This window comes from Melanotaenia boesemani, chromosome 7 (genome assembly GCF_017639745.1).
Source record: "Melanotaenia boesemani isolate fMelBoe1 chromosome 7, fMelBoe1.pri, whole genome shotgun sequence".
NCBI lineage: Eukaryota > Metazoa > Chordata > Actinopteri > Atheriniformes > Melanotaeniidae > Melanotaenia > Melanotaenia boesemani.
In genome coordinates, this window is record NC_055688.1 from 26,567,851 (window position 1) to 26,591,230 (window position 23,380).

The 23,380-nt window shown below is 42.1% G+C and overlaps 1 protein-coding gene across 2 annotated transcripts in view; it reads right to left on the reverse strand.

The window, feature by feature from the left end:
• The window catches only part of LOC121642758 (bifunctional heparan sulfate N-deacetylase/N-sulfotransferase 1-like), a 44,378-nt gene that overhangs the window by 5,458 nt on the left and 15,540 nt on the right, over positions 1–23,380 (reverse strand). For both annotated transcript variants that reach the window (XM_041989653.1, XM_041989654.1), the window contains exons 2-11: positions 7,659–8,680; positions 5,482–5,964; positions 4,653–4,740; positions 4,128–4,282; positions 3,141–3,326; positions 2,029–2,157; positions 1,265–1,447; positions 884–980; positions 516–639; positions 76–250 (exon numbers count right to left, since the gene is read on the reverse strand). In XM_041989653.1, the coding sequence (XP_041845587.1) occupies positions 76–250; positions 516–639; positions 884–980; positions 1,265–1,447; positions 2,029–2,157; positions 3,141–3,326; positions 4,128–4,282; positions 4,653–4,740; positions 5,482–5,964; positions 7,659–8,204 (2,166 nt within the window). In that variant the 5' untranslated portion in view covers positions 8,205–8,680. The remainder of the gene's footprint in view (positions 1–75; positions 251–515; positions 640–883; positions 981–1,264; positions 1,448–2,028; positions 2,158–3,140; positions 3,327–4,127; positions 4,283–4,652; positions 4,741–5,481; positions 5,965–7,658; positions 8,681–23,380) is intronic.

Below are 23,380 nucleotides of genomic sequence, written 5' to 3' on the forward strand. Positions count from 1 at the left end.
GGGTGCTTTTTGTATATATATATAGTGCAGAAGTGACACAAGAATGGGTGAAATTCAGGGCTGGCCATGACAGACCTGGTACCAAGAGTATGCTCTATCTGCTGGGTTGATAAGGATGGTGATGATTTTGGCTTTGGGCAGAAGAGCTGCAGCCCTCTGAGCAGCCACCTCAGAGTCAAAGTAGTTGGCACTCTTCTCAAAATAGTAGTCTGAACTCGTGTTGGACGGCAGAGGGAAGTATTCCATGTACCTTAACACACAACAAGCAATAAAAGCAGAGTTACAATTGTATTCCTAGTTGCTGACTGTAGTTAAATAGAACTTCTGTAGTCAGAACGTATGATTGATTAACCATGCAAAACTACGGGGCACCCCATACACACACAAAATAGAAATTTAACTTTGTGTAATTAGGCAATGTTAATATGAGCATTTCTGGAAATATACAGTGTTTTTTTAATGTAATTTACTCATTGATGGAGAGCAAGAAATGAGGCAAGTCTAAGGTGTCTTACCAGTCGATGCCTCTGTGATAGTTGTGTCCATTGAAGAACTGGATCTCCTCAAACGTCTCCTTGCTGGGGTAGTTACTGGTCAGGTCAGGGTGCATGCCAAGAAACAAGTAGAGAGCCGTCGTCCCTGTGAGGAGAATAATACGCCATGTGGGATAGAAAGGAGGAGAATGAGAAAAAAAGAGGTTTAGGGCAATGTAATAAAAAATATATATATAAATGCAATGTTAATAAACAATAGTAATTTAGTAAAACAAATAAATTTCTCATATTTTCAAAGAAATGTTCAAACCATTGTTCGTATTCATGGTAAAACTTCTGCTTCACTTTTAACTCTGTCCTGCAGAGGGTGTCAAAGTACTGCATCTTACCAGTCTTCTGAGGCCCGATGACAAGAAGTTTGGGGAAGCGGTCACATGTTTTCTCCTTGGACCAGATGTCCTTGTGCCTTTTGTCCTCACAAGGGTCCTGCAGCCGCCCCCCAAAAACACAAAAACGGCTTTTTTAATTTAACAGAGATTCCACAGAGATCCCACTAAACATGTAAGAGTCAAAGTAAATATGAAAGCAAATGGAAATGGTTCACGGATGCACCAGTAAGCCTTTACTAAAGCCTCTGAGGACAATAAAAATTCATCAGCAACTATTGACAAAGCAATAGAATATAAGGAGTATTTGTTTGGGAAATTTGAATGAAAACATTACAAGATGAAAAAGAATTTAAAAAAAAGAAAAAAAGTTCTCTATCTGACCTGCCATAAGGGATCTCTCTCAGAGGGGAACAGGCTGAAGTACTTCTGAGCCAGCTGGATAGGTGGCAGGGTCTGCATCTTCAGGTTGGTCCACGTCTTGATGAACATCACCAGGCTTTTAAAGGTGTACAGGCCAAGGCGGTCGTTCCCGTAGTTGGACAGGTGGGTCATAAAGATACTGATCTGTGATCAGAGAGAAAATGGTAAGATTAAAAAGCCATAAACATTATATTCTAACATTTTCCAGACAAAAACAAATCTAGAAGTTAATAGAGAGATTAATTAAACATGTGCAGAAAGAGAATTTGTCTTAAAAAAAAAAAAGAAAGAAATCAAACCTGTCTGAACGTAAGAGTATTGTGGCATTTTTCTTGATCTGTTACAAACTAATTAAAAGCATAAAGCTTCTCATGCAGAGTTAAAACTGACTTTGACAGAAAAGACCAAACAACCATAGAAATGTTTAAACAAACATTACACATATAAACAAGTGTTACAATTATCTGCAGTCTATGCAAGTAAGCATTTAATATAATCTCAAACAAAACATGTTGACAAGTCCAAGCAATTTGCACCACTGTATTTGGGTTCTATTAAAAAGCAATTTATTTACAAATGTAAAAGGAGGAAGCATCACACAGACATCACTGTTTGAGTTGGAGAGAAGTCATTGTCCTGTCCCTTGTTTAAATTTCAATTTGCACTACCAGCTAAATGGGTTTCCAAGTGTGCAAGACAAAAGCTGTGCCATGCGGGTGACTTACAGGGTTCAACAGAACAGTGAGGAAGAGTTCTCCTCCATTGATGAGCTTGTCCAGTTCATTCGGACTGCCTGGGTAGTCTTTATAGAAGATAGTGTGTGTGAAAAGCCCACATGTCTGCCTGGGCAACACCTGCAATACAAACACACACAGAGTCACCATAAGAGAGGAATAAAAACATGAAAAATAAAAAGATCACAAAAAAAAGAATTCACATAGACACCCCATCAGCACTCTGCTGTGAGGGGAGCGGAGCTGCCAGTACTCCAGGCTGTTACCCCACACATTGTTTGCGCTCAATAACATTCATATTATGCAGCTCATCTAGCCAAAGCAAACCTCTTATTCACTGAGTCTATATGGAAATTCATGGAAATGCATTTACAGTTTGGAGTGTCGGGGGAACTGAATATCAATCATCAGTAAGCAGTGGGGAATGTCCATTCAGATTCTGGTATCTCAAGGACGGGAACAGAGCTCTGAGACTGCACAGGCCGGTTGGACGCCAGCACAACAAAGCAAGCGGTCTGAGGCTGCACCGTTCCTTATCAGCTCTGAAGGTCAGCCTCAGAAGGAAAGAGATAAGATTTTCTTCTATCCTCAGGGCCTCTTGAATTTATTCTAATTTAATTTTGCCCTCATAACTGTGTTATTCAGCCCCAAATAAAGCCCAATAAAGTTTTTTTTGGGGTGTTGACATTCAGTGATTGGTTATGACACTTGCTTTGTTCTTGCCAAAGATGTCAGTCTTCGTTTTGCTGCTGAGGCCTGCTAGGCAGCACGACCCAGACAGGTGTCTCATGCAAGACTGCTTCTCTTGACTACATTATCATCTCCCACTCTGTAGAAAAACCCAGCAGGACAGATGAGATGACTGTCTTTTTCAGGACATCTGTTGCCTTGGTAATTTATGGTGAACAAAAATAACATTTTGCTCATCGTCTTTAGGGGACAAGGATAAGGAAAAGCAAGTGGGTTGAGGTTGGGGGACGATGGAATAAATAAGAAGAAATTGGAGATAAAAATGGAGATAAGGTTTGAAAATGCAGATGGTAGAAGAGACGGCAGAGAACAGAAAAAAAAAGACCGGAGGTCAGAAAATAATGAGGTCTTACGCTGATGCCGCTGTGGATGAAACCCCGACGGAAGCGAGCAGGCTTTAGGTGAGGGTATTCCTCTGTGCTCGTCACCTTGATGCCCCACACCTTCTTCCAGGCCTCGTACAGCTGCATATGTACAGGATAAACACCCGAATGGTGAGGCGCCACTGCGTAGCCCATGTTAGTGGGAATGCCATGCTCCTGGAAATGAATTTACACAGGTAAGAGAAAGGACACAAGAAGGGGAAATAGAAAGAGCTTAAAAATAAAATGATTATTCATCAACATTCGTTGAAATCCCAAGATGCTAAACTCAAATCTCTCTTTTTTTTTCTCCTGAAACCAGTGGTGGAGTCTGAAATTCCTCAGCTGCATTCACACCACCTGAATAAGCACAGGAAATTCACAGGAAAACAATGAAGCATGTAATTCAGAGCAATTTAATCTAATTGATGACAGCCTCATTTGTTTTCCTCCCAGATCAGGCCTGCAACAGCAAGAATTATTTGTGAAATCTACGCTCGCAAAAAGTGGCTGAATCAAAATAAAATGCCACTTAGCCATGACGGCCATGTTTGTCTTAAAGAGACAGGAGCAAAAAACCTGAGGATAACAGATGCAGAATACAAGTTAAATGTTTAGTAATTTTGTAACCAAAGTGTATGATCTTATTGTAATAGGCTCCTGTAATAAAATGATTAACTTCTCAATAAGCACAGTATGGATTCTTTATGCAAACATAACCCTGCAGCTGCCTCTTAAACGCCATCAATAGGATTGTTATAGTGACTGTTATATCCATTTTAGCATGACTACCTGAACTATCTTCGGACCTCTCTATAACAGCTGGATGAAATCTAAAGAAATATCATGTATAGTACTTCAGCCCCTGTTCAACCTGTTGAGGTACATGCCCCCCAAAACACTACAAAAAAAATAAAACATTTAATTCTTTAAAATCCAGTGGTGTTTATAACGGTGCTCACAGCTCACGTGACTCACCATGGCAAATTTCTTGTTTAACAACATCTGCTCGGCCAGCACGGACTGGTTGTGGAATAGATGGGGCTGCATGTGGCTCCACATGTGAGGAAACCACCAGAAATCCTTCACATGGGAAAGCAGCAGGTCATCTCCCAGGTCTTCTTCATCAGATCCTGGATATGAAGTAGAGGATGATGGTGGGATGGAAAGGAAGAAATTAAAGTGAGCCAAAGACGTTGCCAGAAAAGTGAAGGGAGTAGAGGGTTAAGAGGAAATTGAAGAGATAAAAATGGAGAAAGGCAGAAGGGGAAGCAAAGGTGAGATGGGGCCAGTGACAAAAAGAGGAAATGAAAGTCAGTGTAGCAAAGGGGAAGAAAGTTCAAGTATAAAAGTGAAGCATGTGAAGAATGAGCAATGGAAAATCAGGGTCAGGACACAGCAGAGGAGTAACAGACACATCAACTTTACAAACTTATAGATGATCTGTCTTTTAGTTTAGTGTAGGTTCTCGACCAAACTAAAAGGAACACGGCTGCATCTTACCGGCGTGAAAGAATTTCCCTGAGAAACCCAGATTGAAGGTGAAGTTGGGCACATGGGTGCGAAGCTCCCTCTGTGTCTCCAACAGGGCCTAAAACAGTGGGAGGAATGAAGAATGAGTCAACAGATGAAGTGCTCAAACTGGTGCACAATGTGATAATGAGGAAGCGTGAACACACGGGCGGGCGCGTGCCCACATACATCTTTCATTCTCCAAGTTTCTCTCAGTAAACATCCAACATCCACTCCCAGCTGCCTCTCTCCTTTCCTTCATTCTGTTTGATATCTTTTGCTTTCCTCTGATTCGGGTGTTTGTTTCATTTGATCTCCATGCCTGGATGAGACTCCCGGCACACACGCACATACACGCCCACTCACTCTCAGATTTCTCCATCCTGTCAGTGTGATTTGTTCCTAAAAGCTTGCTGTTGCGCTGCCAGTGTGGGGGCCTTGATGTCTCTTCCATAACTTTTTCTTAAACCTTGTGCCTCCACATGTGAGGGGAGTCTGTTCTGCTCCGAGGGGGCGCAAGCGAGGAGCTTTTTAACATTCTTTGTATGTCTGGGCCCCTGAAATATTCATCGCTGCGGAGTTTCTGTGACAGTGTGAGCGGTAGGGCCTGTCAGCTTTGAGCAGCCTACTGGGACAAATGCATTCAGAAGGAGAAGAGGAGCGAGGAGAGGGGGTTTCTGTGTGACTGGCAGAGAGAATAGCTCATGCTATGAGTGAGGGTGTTTTGTTTTTTTTTTTAAACCATAGAAAAGGGGTGTTGAAAAAATTGGTTGATGAACAGATAAGTAGCTTTTCTCTCTATTCAAATGCACAAACTCACCTTTACATCAGGCACCTTCATGCGGGTACCCTCCTTGCCGACAAAGATGTCATCTACATCCACTAGGATGTAGCGCTCCAGGGACAACGAGAGCCTCTTCCCAGTCAAAAAGGCTACAGCGTCAACAAACACCAGCTTGTGCAGCCAGAAGCCCAGATTGTTGCCAAACAGGACCCTCTGAATACCATCATGAAGCCCCAAGTCCTGCACCACCGACGGAAGCATTGCAGCGTTCTGCCCCATCGATGCAACACTCTCTGCTGATTGGGTCTTGGCCAGCAACACTGGCTCGTATGTGGAGTGGTTGGACTGAAACACGGTCCAGTCATCTCCAGGGAGCGGACCTGGCAGAGGATGCCCTGATCGAGTGATGAAGAGAAGTGGGGACTTAGAGTTGACTGTGCAGTCCTTCAGACCCAAGTTGGAGTGAAGAAAGAGGGGGAAACCTTTGAGCTGAGCACTGAGCAGGCTGTTTTCATTGGCCTGATCAACACAGAGAAAAGAGAGAAACAACACAGATTCATTACACACCATGGTGATGAAGACAGTAATGTATTGGATATAATTCCCCTAATTTCTCCAGTTATGTGTGAAATAAGGAATGTCAGGCCTACTCAGATGTGAAGGCACGACGCAGCTCCTACCTGCTATGCTCAATCTGCTATGCTCAATCTGCTATGCTCCGAGTTTACATTCAAAAGCAAAAACTCCTGCTGAGACTGAAGGTTCAGCAAGTACTCGCTACACTTTCCCCACAGGACTTGTTGTTCTCTGATTCTCACTTTTTTCTTTGCATCTCATTTTGGTCTTACTAAGAGTTTCACCATCTTGTGTGGGCGTGCTGATGATGACATCATAAAGTTAAAGCTAATATGGGCCACAAATGACTGATATTTTTACTTTATTTTTAGATTATTGGCTTTACACATTGGCTCAAATGACAAAACTGTGGATGTAAATATGATAATTAATGCTAAAAATAAAACTATAATTAATTTTCTTGGATCATTTCTGAAAAACACACAAAGCATTAAACAATTCTTTCCTTTTGACATAAAATGGGTCTTTTTTATAATCTAGTGTGTTTTGTTTGTTTAAACATATCTGTAGCTCAAAAGAATGTGCAGTATGAGATTCTACAGACTCGAAGGGGAACTCTGAGGGTTTAATTTAACATAAAGACTATAAAAAGGAAATGACAAAAATAGAACAGATGAAAATCTGCTCTATGTTTTAGAGCTGGAGTCTCTGAGAGCCTAAATGAAACGATGCATCTGTCTTTGCAGTGGACTTCTGAAAGATATCATTCTGATAAAATTGGAAAGAACTAATCTTATGAATCAGTGTTAATCATGTTGAGCAGCTAAAAGGGGACCTCATCGTACATCTGCTGAGATAAATATATCTGATGTGCTACTTCCACTCGTTATCAAAAAGTAAAAAAAACACTGTTACCCTGGGTTGTGCTGAAGACAGCGTTTTAAAATATACTTGCACTTGTGAAGCTGGTTCTAAATAAAAATATGTTGCAACTTATGAGCCACCATTCAGTACAGAGTATATGCAGATCTGTAAGGGATCAAAACAAAAAGTTCAGAAAGCAGAGCAGCACTGCTGTGCGACACAGCCATTGGCATGCACATCCTTGTTCTTCTTCCTTCTCTCTCAATAGGTAGCAAATCCCACCAGGCTAACCTTCATCTACACTGCCCTGCAACACCATCCATGCCTCCACATTTCTTTCTCTATTCTGTCCATGGCTGAGATCGGGTGATTAAAACCATAAGACCTGAAAACTGGCCTTGGGCAAACGGGCCTCCAGGGATTACTGGCAGGGAGAAGGAGAAAAAGATAGAAAGTGAGAAAGAGGCAGAGGCCTGAAAACCTAGAGAGACTATGACATAGCAAAGAAAAACAACAAACGGGAATTAAACGACTAGAAATGAAAGGTTAAGAAGGGCTAATTGCAGAACAAAAGAAAAAAACTAAATAAAATGAACAGAAGAGAAACATGCAAGACAGTGCAGAGGTACTGAGTGATATTAAGCCAGACGTGTTTCCAACTCTGTAAATCCCATCTCCTTAGAGACGGTGGAGCCAGATGGACAGGGCAGAAGGTGTGAGTGAGAGGAGGGAAAGGAGGGAGGGAGGCACAGGGAATGTGGTGTTGTCCTAACCTTGAAGAAGCCAATGATGCCCACTCCATACTCCACACAGTATTTGTCCAACAGCTCGCGGTTCCAGGCGTCCAAGTTAACATACTTGAGAATGTTCTCATAAATCACAAGTGTGAAACGCCCTCTCTCTTTGTCTGTCAGTGTGGGCATGTCTCCTTTACCAGGAGAGATCTCAGTCCGGTACTTGAACCGGCCAGACTCCAAGATGGCCACGATCTCCTGCCCCAGTTGAGAATATTGGCTTTCCACAAACACCAGAACCACAGGATCTGTCCTGGCCCCTCCGGGTTCCACCCCGGGGCCCCCAGAGACGCCCCGCAAAGGTAGCAACCGGGACGGTGTGACCCTTGGGTCGTCCGAGTCTGCGGAAGCTCCCTCGGCCCCGGACACGCCTCCTCCAGACGGCTCCGGCTCCCGCTTGACGCCATAGAGGAAGTAAGAGAAGATAAAGACGCTGATGGTGCAGAAGAGGAAGAGGAGGAGCAGGGAGGTCTGTAGGGGGAGGAGGCGGACCAGCCGACGGAGGCGTGTCACGCATCCCAGCATCGTCTCGCACCGCACCGCTCCGCCCCACCGGCCCAGCAACACGCCTCAGGGACAGTCTCTCTCAGCGTGGGCAGAAAAACACGAGCAGGAATTATTCACAACAAAGTCTCCATTGTTATGGAGCTAAACACAAATGGCATTAAGGTAGCAGCTGCAGCAGCTACTGAAGAAGGTAATGAGACGGTCATGTTGGCGCTCCCTCATGCTGCTGCACTGCTTATGTCACCATGGCAGAGAAATAGGGGGGCCTTGGACCGCTGATACACGCTTGTGTCTCAGAGGAAGGACTGGCAGGCCAAGTCACTGAGGGAGAAAGATGATGGAAGACTCCATCACATGTCTGTCATGTGAAGCTGTCAACCATATCCAGGTTGGAGTTTGCCTCACTCGTTTGATTGGAGAATAATCTCTTGCGGAAAGACAGGCCACACAGGTCATCTCAGCAGCATCATTCCCTCAGGATCAAATCTTCTGACCTTGCAAAAAAGAGAAAGAAAGAGAAAATAATGTTAAAATGCAGCAGCACGACGCCAGCTCCTATAGACAAAACAGCATACTGCATTGTTTTGTTGTGTAGGTTTGGTGGTGTGTGGGAGACGTTTGCATAGTGCTGGTGCTAATGCTCTAAAAGTTCACTCTAAAGTAGCTCTCGCTATCACCTACTCAAGCTAAGAGCTGCCAATTCCTTCTACACATACGCATGCACGCACACACCCAATAGTAAAAAAAAAAAGTTGGGGGGTTCACTTGCTCACGCAGCTTCCACATAATCAATAAACAGAAAGTGAGTGACAACAAAGCTCTGCAGCAAGCTAATTCCAAATTCAGTGTGTGACTGAATACAAGTGAAGCCATCACCCGCGGGTACCCTCGCCTCCCATTCCTCTAAAACCCTCTCAGTCCCAAGACCAAAAGCATGTTGATATAAGGAAAGCAATCCAAGAGCAGAGGCGTGGATAACAGTGACAGACAGACTTGGCAACAATAGGACCCCTTCCTCTTTGACAGGGTAAAAAAAAAAAAAAAATTCTCAGTGCACTCAATATACATATCCATACCCTCTAGAGATCTGACATAATATCCCAGCCCTTTAGTCTATCTCCATTAAACCAAGTGTGAAAGGACCAGGGTGCAGCATGAGAATGGTGTGAGCTAGGCACTTACAAAAACATCATTTCTCCATTTAGAGGGCGGCTAAGAGAAATGAGCAGAGCATCATTACCTTTGTATGGAAATCCTCTGACCATTAAACTGGAGAGCTATCATGGTGCACATATCCCTTTATGAAACCCTGGGCACCACATTAGAGACACATCCTCTTCAACACAAACACATTAAACACTGACCACAAAACTCATCAAGACTCAAACGTAAGTGGACATAAAATAGATGTAATAATGCCATTCAGGTTTATTAGTTGCTCTATAACACACTTATAGTTGTACTTATACTTGCACACTTCACTCTGGGATTGAAATTTCCTTCTGAGATAAATAAAGTATTTTTCATTAATTCATTTAATTATAAATCAAGGTTTAATCAAAGGTGGATAACATTAAAAGTACGAGATTTGACATGACACCTCAGTGAAACACAATTCCTTAAAGATAATCCTCTGATCACTGAAGTTATCATTCATGTAGACAGTGCGACACTGGGAAACTGATCTGGGGGGAAAAAAAATCAAGCTCTTACAGTATCCCTTTAATGTAATCAAGACCATAATTCTGGCAAATATCTCTGCACCCTCCATCCTTCCAGCTAAGATTAAGGATGCCTTAAATCTCCCCGCGAGTGCAGCGGCAGAAATCACACTTCTTTCTCTCTGAGACGGGTCCAACTTTCCTCTTCACAGGGATGCAGAGTCTAATGTAAAGAGAGGCCGTGAAAAAACAGTGGGCGTTCAGAGAATGTATCACAGTGCAGCAGACAAAAACCAACAGCGCTGGTCGCCTCGAGATCCCCTGACTACCTTGTTTGTTCATTTCTGAGGGAGCCAGAGGTTTGTGCCACGGCATATCAAAATATGATTAGTCACAGGAAGTGACTTCTGCAGGAAACAGCGAGGCAGGAGGCAAGGCGACAGTGACAAGTTTGAACACGACACAGAAGCTGAGTAGTTCTGAGGGGTCTTTTTTAGACTTTTTGGGTGAAGGACTTGAGAAACTTCTAAAAAAAAAAAAAAAACTTAATTTAGATGCAGTAATTGGAGATAATTACTCATCTGCTTTTAGCAAAATCATGTGATTTAGCCTTATAAAAACTGAGAAAACAAAACAAGAATAAATAGAACTTTAACTTTCCTTGAATTAAAAATCATTTGATACAATAACAGAGATCCTTAAGCTGTAAAACTAATATGAAAAATATTAAAATATTCTGGCTCTCTTGAAGTTCACCCCTAGCACTTTTGCTTTGATGATGCAGAGCTGAAGATGGCTCAGTTTAGACCAATTCACAAAACTCTCTTCCAGGATTACTATGTAAAAATAAAGATCACTATTTGCTAATATAAATATTTTAAAAATCTGCTGTGGTTTGTTCATTACCATGCTAGCTAATTTTCTTGTGATATACTGAAGATCAGGGTCGACAAGATTTGCATAAAGAAGCGCTGAAATGTGTATTTGGGTAAACTGCAGCATTAATTGTCCGTCTATTAAAACATTAGAATAAAAACATAATTCAACCATCAAAAATATTGCATAGATAAATATTATCTTATAGCTTGGAAAAGTTCTATTTGTGTCGTGCCTTCAGTGTTTGAGGATACAGCTTTTTTATATTTATTTTCTGTTAATAAACACTCAGACTTGAAGACATCCATCTTTGGCCAACGTCTGCAGGGACACAATAAGCTCTGCTGTGACTCTAATGATCCTGCTGACATGACTTGGGAGTAGACTTAATGGTGACAAAACACACACAGAGTAGAGGTTCACTTCTTGCCCACTTCACAGTAGAGATGACCGCCTCCTGATGCTGACCTTCAGACTGAGATGCACAGAGCTACAACTAAAGGAGGATAGAAGGACGAAGGTGTGAGAAAGGGTGATGGCCTTAGATGGCAAGTGAGAGCTGCTGGGACAGATAAAACTTAAAGGCCTCAAGTGTGAAGCAGTGATATCAGCCTGGCTAAAGAAATATAATACATTAGTCTGTAATGACGATATAGTGCTGACTTAACAGAATAATGGCTAATGGATCTGAAATGTCTCCATGCTCATCTCACCTAATGCATCTTTCCGCTTTCTGTGCAACATGTACCCCAAGAGAAGCCTGCCAATGTCTGCGCTCTCCTTTCTCCAAAAAAACTGATGCAAAAATGCAGAGGGAAGAAAAGCGAACATGAATATTTAATTTCTTTTGCTCAAGTCAATGAGAGGTATAGCCAGCAGTCATATTGGTAATATAAGGAAAAGCCAAAAGGTTTGGAGGTAACACAGTCTTTCAGACTGTTAAGGATGCCAAAGTCTTAACTCATGCATGAAAGAGAAGGGGATGGAAACATATGTGTATCTGCTAGCCAACCTTTTCATTCTCAGCGATCGAAGGAGCGCCGACTGAAAATGAGCTATCTAATTGCACACGTGGATTTGAAGTTTCCCTAAATAGAGGTGGCAGGCAGACCAAGGAAAGAAAAAAAAGAGCCACCAAATGAAAGGATTGAGTGGAAAGGGAGACAACAGAAAAGGATGGACAGTAGAACAGAAAAAAAAACCTTGAGAAACAAATCAGCTCGGTATGAGACATTTAAAAAGAAAATAGCCCCTACAGGCAACCATCAATCTCAAAGCTTTGAACACCTCAATTAAAATATTCCCCTCATTATTTTACAGCAGCTGAAAGATAGTGCGAGAATGAATTGGGGGCATAAATAGCAGGTGATGGCCAGGAGGGTAGACTAATGTTTTTCCCCCGAGTGGGTGGTCATTCAAAGCTGCTGGCTTAACAGCCCGGGTAGCAGTCCAGAAACATACTGCTAGATTAATGAGAGATGAAGAGGAGGAGGGGGACGGAGGCTGGTCCTCAGCTGAAACAACGTTCGGGATAAACAACGCTGCGGTTGGCCATATGTAGCCTCCTCACACATCCTGTTCCCTGCTCCACCTCTCCCTCCCCGACACTGCTGCTACACTTTGTTTAAAGTGTGAATAAGACTAAGTGGCCCAGGGATTTGCGAGAAGTCCGTACATTAACACCATCAACCAAAGTCAGACTACCCGCAGGTGCTCTCTTGGACAAATAAACTTATAAAGGATAGCCGGACTGTTGCAAACCCCTGAGGACCCAACGGTGCCCGCCCTTGTCCTCTCGCCAATCTGTCCCCTCTCTGCTGCTGACTGACAAAAATAAACGATGACCCTCTGCGTTCAGTTGCCACAGGCCTTGGCAACCACACGTTCTCCATGGAAACGCTAGAGATGCGTCGTTTTCAGAGGCAGGGAAACTGTGCAAAGGGAAGAGCAGTAATCCATAGGACACTCATCAAAAGGCTGCTGCTGTTGTCACTTTTCTGTCTTAGTCGTGTATTGATGTGGGTACGCCAAATAGGCCTGACCACAGAAGAGACAGACCCAAGAGGCTCATTAGAAGGTCTACTTGTTTGTATTTATTCCCCTCACAATGCTCCTCAGCATTTATCTAACACTTCAGTCTTATGAAAGACAATAAACCAATTTATTCTGACCGCATTTAATGTTTCAGCGGGGCATGGGTCAAGGTTAAATGGAGAAGAAAGACACAAATGTAATCCCCAAACTGTAATCCTGTTAATCTTGATACTGCAAACAGTACCAAATGTGCTTATGCCAGCTCTGACACTGTGTGAGATGTCTTGAAGGGATTAACAAATGAGACACATTACCATGACTACAGAGCGGTTCCAATAAGATATTAGTAGAGAGGTTAAAATTATATTTATATTTACTCTCAAGTTTTGCTTTCAGTTGCTGCAGCTTCCTCATTTAGGAGACTACAGGGAACAAACTTTTTTCCCTTTTATAGGTGCAACTAGATCACTAGGCTTCCACCAAAAGCAATGAGAAGCTAAACTAAAGCAAAATTCTGCATTTGCATTCAGCCTCCTACCCTTACTTGCAGGAGATTAAACTTCAAAAAGCAAGGATTTTCATATTTCTTTTAAAGCACATCTAAGGCGACACAACAAGCACATGAAAGAAGCAAGGACTCGGCTCCTTAAAGAGGTTACATTTAAAGCCACTGTCACAATTTTTTCTTACTCTCTCTTAAGCCAGCCTTGGCAATCGCCAATACACAATCAATCAATCTGAAATTTGAATTTCATTTTGTGCATTCATTGCGGTTGCGGCGATTAAAGGCTTAGGCCGTGAAATAGCGTAGAAAGAGGTGCCATGTCCTCACTCCAGCTTCCGCCTCCTACCCTTCAGCCAATCTGAATGCGCAAGCAGGCGGCTTCATTTGAGCTGCAAACATTTACAGCGATGCTTCCCTCTCTCTCTGTCTCATCAATTCATTTCATGCCACTGCGTGAAGGACAGTGGACTCAGAAGGGAAATGTACTTTTGCTTTCTAATTCTCCAGAAAGTGACTTTCAGACAATTTACTCGACCAAACCATGTGGCTGAATTATCACATCATTTTTCAACAACTCAATTTGCTGTCCCCAAGACTGAGGCAATTTCACAGAGGAAAAATGCCTTTCCTCAACTCGCCCGTGCCCTTCCAATTACATCTCAAGGCCCTACTTGAGACCGCCATCCCAGCACTGTTGTAATTGAAATGATTGCAATGTTGTGTCTTTGACACAGTAATGGGAAAAAAGAGTGAAAGAATCATCTTCAAATACAGACAAGAGACTGCAATCTTTTCGTAAGAGCAATTATCAACAGAATGGTAAGACAGCAAAAGTGCATTCAACGGTAATTAGAGAAAACACTTGGCACCACAATGGCATTGTAATTTCTGCACAGGACAGAGCAAGATCCAACCTTTAAGACTTCCATTAAAGGAATCATGTGAGAAACCACCAACATAGATCATTGTTCAGGAAAGATAACCTTAACAGGCACAGACATCAAGGCATGGCTACACATTCATTTTATGTGAGGATGACTAGGACGAAGATGAAGAAACAGGGAAGGCTGGAAATAAAATATACATGGCTCTGAGTTATTTTAATCTCAGATAGGTACCTAACCCTGCAGGGTACTTAAGATCTCAAAAGGAATTAGGGGGACAGGGGGATCCAAGAGCAACAGGAAGTATAAAATGAATTACTTCACAGAGGGAAGAGCAGTGCGGATGAGCTGCAGGAGCCATGGGAAAACTGCATCTGGGCGGAGAAGGAGTGAGAGTCACTGAAGAACAGAGAGTTCACGGAAACCAACAACTCCATCAACGGCCTCGATCAGTTCAGCGTAGAACCACACGACCACAAACCTTCCTTCACGCTCATTACCACCGGCAGCATGCTAGCACATTATAGCTATTTATAGACACCATGTGTCCCATTTACAAGCATGGGGGACACTGGATATGTGTGTGTGCGTGTGTGTGTGTGTGTGGGGGGGGGGGGGGGGTGGGTATTCAAAAACTGAATCTCTATGCAGCTGGACAGTGGCACCATTGTTGTATACAGGATGATGTCTGAATTAACTACAATCTAATTGATTTGATTCACGGTGGACAAATTATCCAGATAATGATCACATAAGAGAACGGATGGAAATGGATGGAAATAATTGACCTCACATCAAAGAATGCGCACATAACTTCATCTTTGAGTGACATTGCAGGCTATTAAGCAGTAGCCGCAGGATGAGTGATCACTGAAATGCATTATAATTCCTTCATTCCCCCCCCCCCCCCCCCCCCCCCCCCCTCCTTTTCTTTTAATTCTTAGATGTCATGCATATGAATGTCCTGTAGGGCTGAAATTATGGCAGTGACATGTTTATGTGTGGAAATTATAGGGTGGACCCCGACTCTTTCAGCAAAAGAAGAAAAAAAGCACACTTCCGTTGAATTTCTGATGGTAGAAATAAGCTTGTAGTGACTCGGACATCCAACGTGAGGCAGAGGGAGGTGGTGGCAGCGGGAAGACGGGGGTCGGTCATTTATCATTTTTGTCAGTCTTGCAAGAGAAAGGAGGTGTGTGTTTTGTGTGTGTGTGTGTGTGTGGGGGGGGGGGGGTTCATATATTATCAGTGTAGGTGAAATCATTGTGGTGTTGGTGGTGAAAGCAAGGAGGGGTAAGAAGCAGATCAATGCTGGTGGGAGTGACTGTTTGTTCCCATTGTTTATCCACTGCCATCTCAGGACACGACTGAAGGACAAGGGGGCATGGCGGGCAGCACAATGTCTCCACTGGGACAGAGGATTCGTAATGGGTCCCCACATCATATAGATAATACACATCACTCAGAGCTGAAAGTCAAACTGCTCGTGGATGAGGGTGAATGTGTGAATAGGTGTGGGAGTTTTGGGGCTCCATGAGCTGACATAACAGTGATTGTCCAGTGGTTTCATTCTACAAAGTCTGCCAATCAAATTTAAATACCCATTCAGTTGAATTAACCCATGTAGTGCTCTGAAGAACGTCTGACTACAGCACACAGTATTAGTAGGACTCGAACACCTGCCGCAGCAACAGATTTGCTGGCTTAACCCAAAGCAGAACACTATCAAACAATAACAATGCTCACGATGGCTGCATATGAATAAAAGAAAACTTTCAAACAAATAAAATCCTCTGCTTGCTGTAACAGGGCTGTGACGCTCACATAAACAATATTACCATCTAATCTATTCAATCTATCTGAGGGAAAACAAATGAGTTGAAGACGTGTCTTGGCCCGGCAAATGGATAAGTACAATACCTGCTCATGAAATCATGATGAGCTAGATTCAAGAGGCTGCCCACGAAATTCAGGTATTATGGTACCCAGGGGAGTCCTTCCTCTCCCTTTCTCTTTCTCACCTCTCTCTTCCGTCTCCCCTTCTTTCATGTCCAGATAAGAAACGGCCCGCACTGATCTGTCTGTGATTTGCGCAGCACAAATGCGTTCCCATGGGAATATCACGGTGCTGAAGAAAAGCTGACACAAGAAATGAGATTCTGTTGTGCTGCCCATATTTTTGCCTGCGAGATCAAACGGATAGGATTTTTCCTCCTGCATGAAAAGCCCACTCATAATCATCAGCTTGCCTTCAAAGCACAATCAGGAACCACAGATAAATGGTTGGAAGAGGAAATTTGTCTACATTGTGTTTTACATAAACAAACAGCACACATGTCACACATATACCCCCCCCCCCGCCCAAACAACTCCAGGAAACTAAACATGTTAAAACTCAACCTCATGATTGGCCTATCACGAATAACTAATTAAAATCCCAGTTGTATGCCCGATCTTGAATCCAATTATAAATCCTGTTTTTTAAACTGAGCCTCAACTCCAGCTTTTCTTCTCTCTTTCATACATTCTGCTTCAGTGGTATTTTTTTTAAAAAGACCACCACAGTCAAGTTTTTCACTGCAGCCCGGTTTTCTTCCATGTATGTTTTCAACCATTTAAAAAAGTGGATGCAACTCCATAGCAGTGCAACTGATTTTCTAAGGTTGCTAAATGTATTCAGTAAATATCTTAAAGAGGCAAAAACCTACAAAAACCATGAAAACACAAAACCCTGCATATAAGGTAAAGAAATCTACTAAAACAAAAGAAAGTACAAAGAAAATCTCAAAGTGATCCCTTTCAGTACAGCAAGTTCAGTCTTAAACAGTTTCATGATAGTTAAATCAATAACTGCTGAATGGGTGAGTCACCAGAGGGTTTCATACTAGACATGCAAAAAGAAACTGATGACATCTCTACTAGCATTTGCCAGAGGGCATGCAATCCTGAACAGAAGTAGGCTTAAAATTTGAGCAGAATGAAGTTCTTTGGCCGTTACACTAAATGCTATGTGAGGTGTCACCTTAACATATCATTATGCCATAAAACTCTTCCATCACATTGAAGAAAAAAAAAAAAAAGAGAGTGTGAATTTGGAGAAGATTTAGATGTCAGCAAGACATCACTCCTACACAGAGGAGATGGGGATTGTTTTAACACAGCAGTGTTTATGTCCTAAAAGTAGCTTTGTCACATCACCAGTCAGTTGAAGACTTTAAACTTGCAGTAGATGAAACAAAAGCAGCATCTGTGGAATTACATGATAAGCCTGCATGCAGGGTTACCCATTAGCTCTAGCTGCTAGCCAAACAGTCGACTACTCCCTTTAAGAACAGTTGGAACCTCAGAGTGCTTGGGTGATGAAGTAAAGCGAGGCATAACCTCCAAAAAGATCACCAGAAAATTACTTGTACATGTTATACAGTTCCTGGCCAATGAATGAATAAATGAAAAGGCTACTACCTGGATTTAACTTAGCAGATAGGTACGAGCCTCCTATTGGCCGATTATCTTTCAGCTGGAAACAAGTTATTTAACCCAAACTGATACAATGAGTAGCTTCTCATACCTTAAACAACTATGCTGAAATACACACCTTGTGGTCTTGGGAAAGAGGTTAGTCCGTTTAAATAGGGTCAAATCATTGGCATGCATCATGCAGAAAACACGTAAGGAGATTGTAGAAACAGCTAAAACTGGGTTAAAAACTGTTAAAATTTAGAGTGGGGAAAAATCATCTTCGTGGAAGAAATGTGGTTGGAAAAAAAAATCCTAAATGATGGTGATCAGCAATCTCTTAAATGTTTGGTGAAATCAAATCAAAGAAAAATAACAGAAGAACTCAGAGCTTTGTTTGATAGAGACAGTAAGAACATTTCCATATGCACAATGCAAACGGGAACTCAAGGGGCTGAGTTTGAACAGCTGTGTAGCCATAAGAAAACCACTAATCAGTGAGGCTAACTTGAGAAAAAGGCTTCAATTTTCTTAGGAGCAAAAAGATTGGAGTCTGCAGTGGAACAGGGTCATGTGGTCTGATGAGTCCAGATTTACCCTGTTCCATCAGGGTAAGAAGAGAGGCAGATGAAGTGATGCAGCCATCATGCCTAGTGCCTACTGTAACAGCCTGTAGGGGCAGCGCTATGATCTGGGGTTGCTGCAGGTGGTCAGGTCTAGGTTTAGCAAAATTATGTGCCCAAAGAGTGAGGTCAGCTGATACTTAAATATTCAGAATGAGAGGATTATTCCATCAATAGATTTTTTTCTTCCTTGATGGGACGGAATTTTCCAAGATGACAATGTCAGGATTCATCAGGCTCAAAATGTGAAAGAGTGGTTCAGGGAGCATGAGACATCATTTTCACATATGGATTGACAACTACAGAGTCCAGACCTGAACCCCATTGAGAATATTTGGGATGACACTCAGACTCTCCCATCATCAATACATGATCTTGGTGAAAAATAATTCAACTGATTCAAAATGACTAAATGGAAATAATTCCTTTGACATTGCAGAAGTGTATCAAAACAATGCCACAGCAAATGCGTGCCATAATCAGACTTAAAAGCAGTCCAACAAAATATTGGAGTGTGTGACCTATTCTTTGGTGGCGACTTTTTCTTTGGCCAGGCAGTGTACAATACATTAACTTTGAGTAAAACTTTTGAGCACTGTCTAATTTAATTAAAATAACAAAAGGAGCTTCTTGCCATAACTATCTTCTTTCCCTGTTCGGCTGAACTGATGACTTAGCATAGGTTTGGATGCCCATCCTGACACAACCCTCCGCATTTTTCTGGATTTGGGACCAGCACAAAGAGGACACTGGCTTGTGCCCCTGTGAAGGATTAAACTTCTTGCCATAATATGAAGCCTATTTACAGTGCTTCCCCCAGGTTCAAAGCCTTGGGGGGGGTGGGGTTGATGACAACACCGTCCAGATGGACATCTATCCATTCATCCATCCATATCGTGGATGCGTGTGGCATGGAAACTCTAGTGTCATACATGTAACTTACATACAAGCGTAGTAAACAGGAATCTAAAATAAGCTGAATCATGTTTTCAGGAACTCAGTAGCTGTAACATGTAATTACAGTATTACAGCAACGTTTAAATGAGTTTTAATTCCCCTTTAATTCAGAAAAAATGCAATCCTCTTTAAAAAGAATAAACCTAAAAACCTAATTCTGAATGAAAATGGCTATTCCGAATTAAACTTAAATCCAACTGATTTAGATTTAAATCTGATTTAAATTTAAATCTGAATCGAATCGAAGAATTCTCGATCACGTATACGTTCATTCCGCTTGAAATTAATTCCAGTTGTGCTACAAATGCTCGTTTTCTTCCTGTCCTGTTGCGATGACGCACATTCTCCTTCCCTCCTCCTCCTCCTCAGTAGATGAAAGTGACGTAGTGTGCTAATGTTGAGCTGCTGCTTCAAAGCTATAATCAAAGCAAAAATGGTTCTTATTATGTGGTCTTTCTATGTTGTAGCCGAAAAGAAAAGAAGCCGGAACAAGACTTTCTTCTGGTAGATGTACATACATCATGTCGGCCCCCTGTCCAATCAGAACCTCTCCCAACCCCCAGCTGTTGAGCAGAAATGAATAAATGTGATTAAACATGTTTTTCATGTAAACCTCAAATTGGAATGACTATTTCCATGTAAACATGAAATAAAATACTTTATTTAATTCCAAATAATTAATTCCGGATTTAAAAAACCTCATGTAACCATGTGAATATGACACATCTGATAATGAAAAAATAATCAACACATCACGTGACAGCTACACTCAGTCATGTTGCGTTTTTAGACTTCATCGCGGACCAATTTCTCATAAATGACCACTCTGCGGTGACCAAGAACTTTCTAAATGAAGACCATTTCATGAAGTGGAATTGTTCTAAATATTCTTAAAGTACAGATCTCAGATAACGTATTGATGTTGGTAAAAACTATAACTATTGGATCCACTTTAGGATGTAAAACGGCTCAGAAATGACTACAATGACGGAAGATTCAGCTTGTTCAGCTGTACTTGTTCCCGTGATGAAGTTCTCAGCGTAACACAAGAGCAGGAGAAATACTCTGAATGCTTCTTGCTGGAGCGCAAGTGTTTCCATTTTCACCTCCCTGATAGATATAAAAAAAACCTCTGATAGTTTTGTCTGATTTTCAGCTGGTTGGCATGTTGCATTCTGTCCGCTGACAGAACTCTGCCATGGACACAGAACAGCTATGACACGCCATCATGTAAATCAGATAAATAACATCAAACTGTTAATAAAGTCTTTGTTACGTTTTAAAATAAGCAATCAATTCTATTTTTCTTTACAATATTTTATAGCCTGTTTACAATCAGGAAGGTGAGTTCATTAAAATATGAGCTAATTTGGAGCAGTGTATATGATGAAAAAGCAGCTTTGTAATGTGCCTAAAGTCAACCAACTGCAGGCTCAGAGGGTCATGACTGCAAATAAAAGCCAGTCCATACTCCTCAAAAGCCCTGCAACATATACATCAAGCTGCAACTGTTCCAAGTACAAGAGCTATAAACGTAAAATATAACATTAAAAAGAAAAAAGTTTTTTCTAAATGTAAATTAGCTTTGTTTTTACCTTTAACATCCAGTTAGTATTTATACTTTGATCAGCAATGAAAAAAGGCTAATTATACCCAGAGTGTAATAAACAACATAAAAAAGTTCAAAGACAGTAAATACTTTGAGACATTGTATCTGGCAGATCTCCAGCCCTCTTCCACATGTCTTCCTACGTTCCTTGAAATAAAACACAGCTCTGCCACAAATTACCATTATCTCTTTCATAGCTTTAGCCTTAACTTCACCACTGCTCAACACTCAATTTCAGCTCCTCACTGCAGCGCTCTACCTGTGCCCAGCCAAGCTGCTTTCCCTCCCTCTGCTCTCATCCTGGACCAGAGTGTGAGGCATGTGTGGGTGTCACAGAGCTGACAGGTCTATCTGGGCTCTGTCTACTGTGCTGGCTATTCCCATTTCCCCTTTTCACTGCCGCCTCTACAGCTGCTGTGTATCTGACTGTGACACCACGTACACACACATGCGTATCAGTTTACAGAAAGGGGGGTAGCTGGAGGCTGTGCACATGGTCAAGCATTCACACGGCTACATGCTTGGTGAATGTCTTGGAACACTTTTAAACTCAAACAATATTTCATTTTTCTTCTTTAGAGAAGGAAACAGGCCAAAGCAGTGCAGGAAAAAGGGAGAAGTTTGTGTATTTATGTGGGAAGTGAGCAATGTATTTCCCTGTCTGTTCAAGGCTGGAGAGCAGCCTGTCAGCGTTATGGATTAAATGCCACTGCGTAGCATCATATATACACACATTCTGCCTGACAGTTTAATGGTGTGTATGTATATATGCGCACTCATGTGTGCAGTACGAAACATGTATGTGTGAGCATGTGCATGCGAATCAGCAGTGGTTATGGGTCCAATCACCTGATCACAAAGGCAAACATATTGGCATAGCTTTGTAAAACCCTCCTGCCAGCCATCCATAGCAGGCCGGCAGCTGCCATCGTCGATGCAGTCAGGCACACGCCGTCACCATAAACCCTATGTAACACATTTCTCATTTGATACGCCCCTCAGCCATTTGCTCTCCTGAGCACACTCTCCATCTTACACACACACACACACAACCCATTTGGACAGACACATAGATTGGTGGCATGCTTTTTTCTCTGCTAGCTGTAACAGGTGTGGTGTAAGAAGTGGGGGTAAGAGGGGGAAAGCTGATCCAGTCTTGAAGACTCCTCTCTTGCCAAGGCGTACTCGTCCCACTGCCATCTTTCTCCTGAGGGGAAACTTCCAATCGGCTTGACAGATCAATACACCCTAGCCTCTGGCTATAAGGCTTTAAAGCTAACTAGAAGCACTTAAGGAGAGGGAAATATGTATTGATTACAAAGAGTTAATGAGACTTTCTGTGCTGGCTATGCTTTTTTTTTTTTAGTTTTCTTTGGGAGGGGGGCACAACTTTGTCAGTTAATTAAAACAAATTGATAACACTCCTAAAGGCACATGCAATGTTTAGGACTCACTGCAACTGTTTTAAAGGTCTTTGGTGTTGTGCTTTCACACAAGTACAATATGCACAAAAGGTGAAATAAAGCTGAGTTAATGACAAAGCGCTTCAGCACAATGCCACATTAAATCAAGGCAGACTGAGCGAGATTGACATTAAAGAAAGCAAACTGGTAAATCTTTTATCTGTAAATATACGTAGTACAATAAGGTTCAGAATGCCGCGACATCTTTGCTATCATATCAATTATTTAGCACAGCCTTGCTAACCCTTTAATTATACATCAATGTTAGAATAACAAAGGCCAAGGACGCTCAGTGTTTTCCTGCTTACAAAGGCGGTTACAATGAAACCGGATGGGGAAACTTTACCCTTTAGGTAAAGACTGAAGGAAGAGAAAAGGCCTTTGGGCTGCTTTTCCCTGCTGTCATCTATATGTCCACCAAACCCGCTGTGTGATCGGAGATCAAAGGGTTAACTGAACCTCTGGTCCATAGCCCTGCGCTTACATTATTCAACAGCTTGTTACGACAGCCTGTTCCCTAATCTCACACACAGGGAGACAGAGCTGGAAACTCCAGGGAGGGGAACACTGGGGACGAATAGACGGATTAAGAAAAAGGGATGACAGATACCGGGAGGCTAGAGAGACGAAAGATAGAAAAGAATAAGGGAAGGTTCTGAGGGACAGGAAAAAAAAGGTGAGGTGTGTGTGTGTGTAGGTGGGGGTAAGTGGGATGAAAGGGGTATTGAGAAAATGGAAGGATGAGAAAGTGGTGAAAGACAGAGAGCAAGTACAGGTGGATGAAACGGGCAGAAGACTGCTTGTCCCAATCTGCCTGTTGCCAGAGTTCTCCTTCTGGCAGCCTCTGAAGATGGAGGTTTAACCTTTGACCACATATCTAATTTATTAGTTTAGCTCCATATTTTGACTGAAGGAAGCAGCACAGCTCCTAAACTTTAGGAGTTGTGCTGCTTTAAAAGTGTTTTATTTCCAGTCCTTTCACACCACCAAGATAGAAAATGCCACAGTCCATTTACCTACATCTCAAATATGCTGAAACACAGTGACAAAAACAAATTCATTTCTTCTCTCTCTTGAATGAATATTGTGTTGTGGTGTGTTCAAACAGATAATATATCCTGGTTTT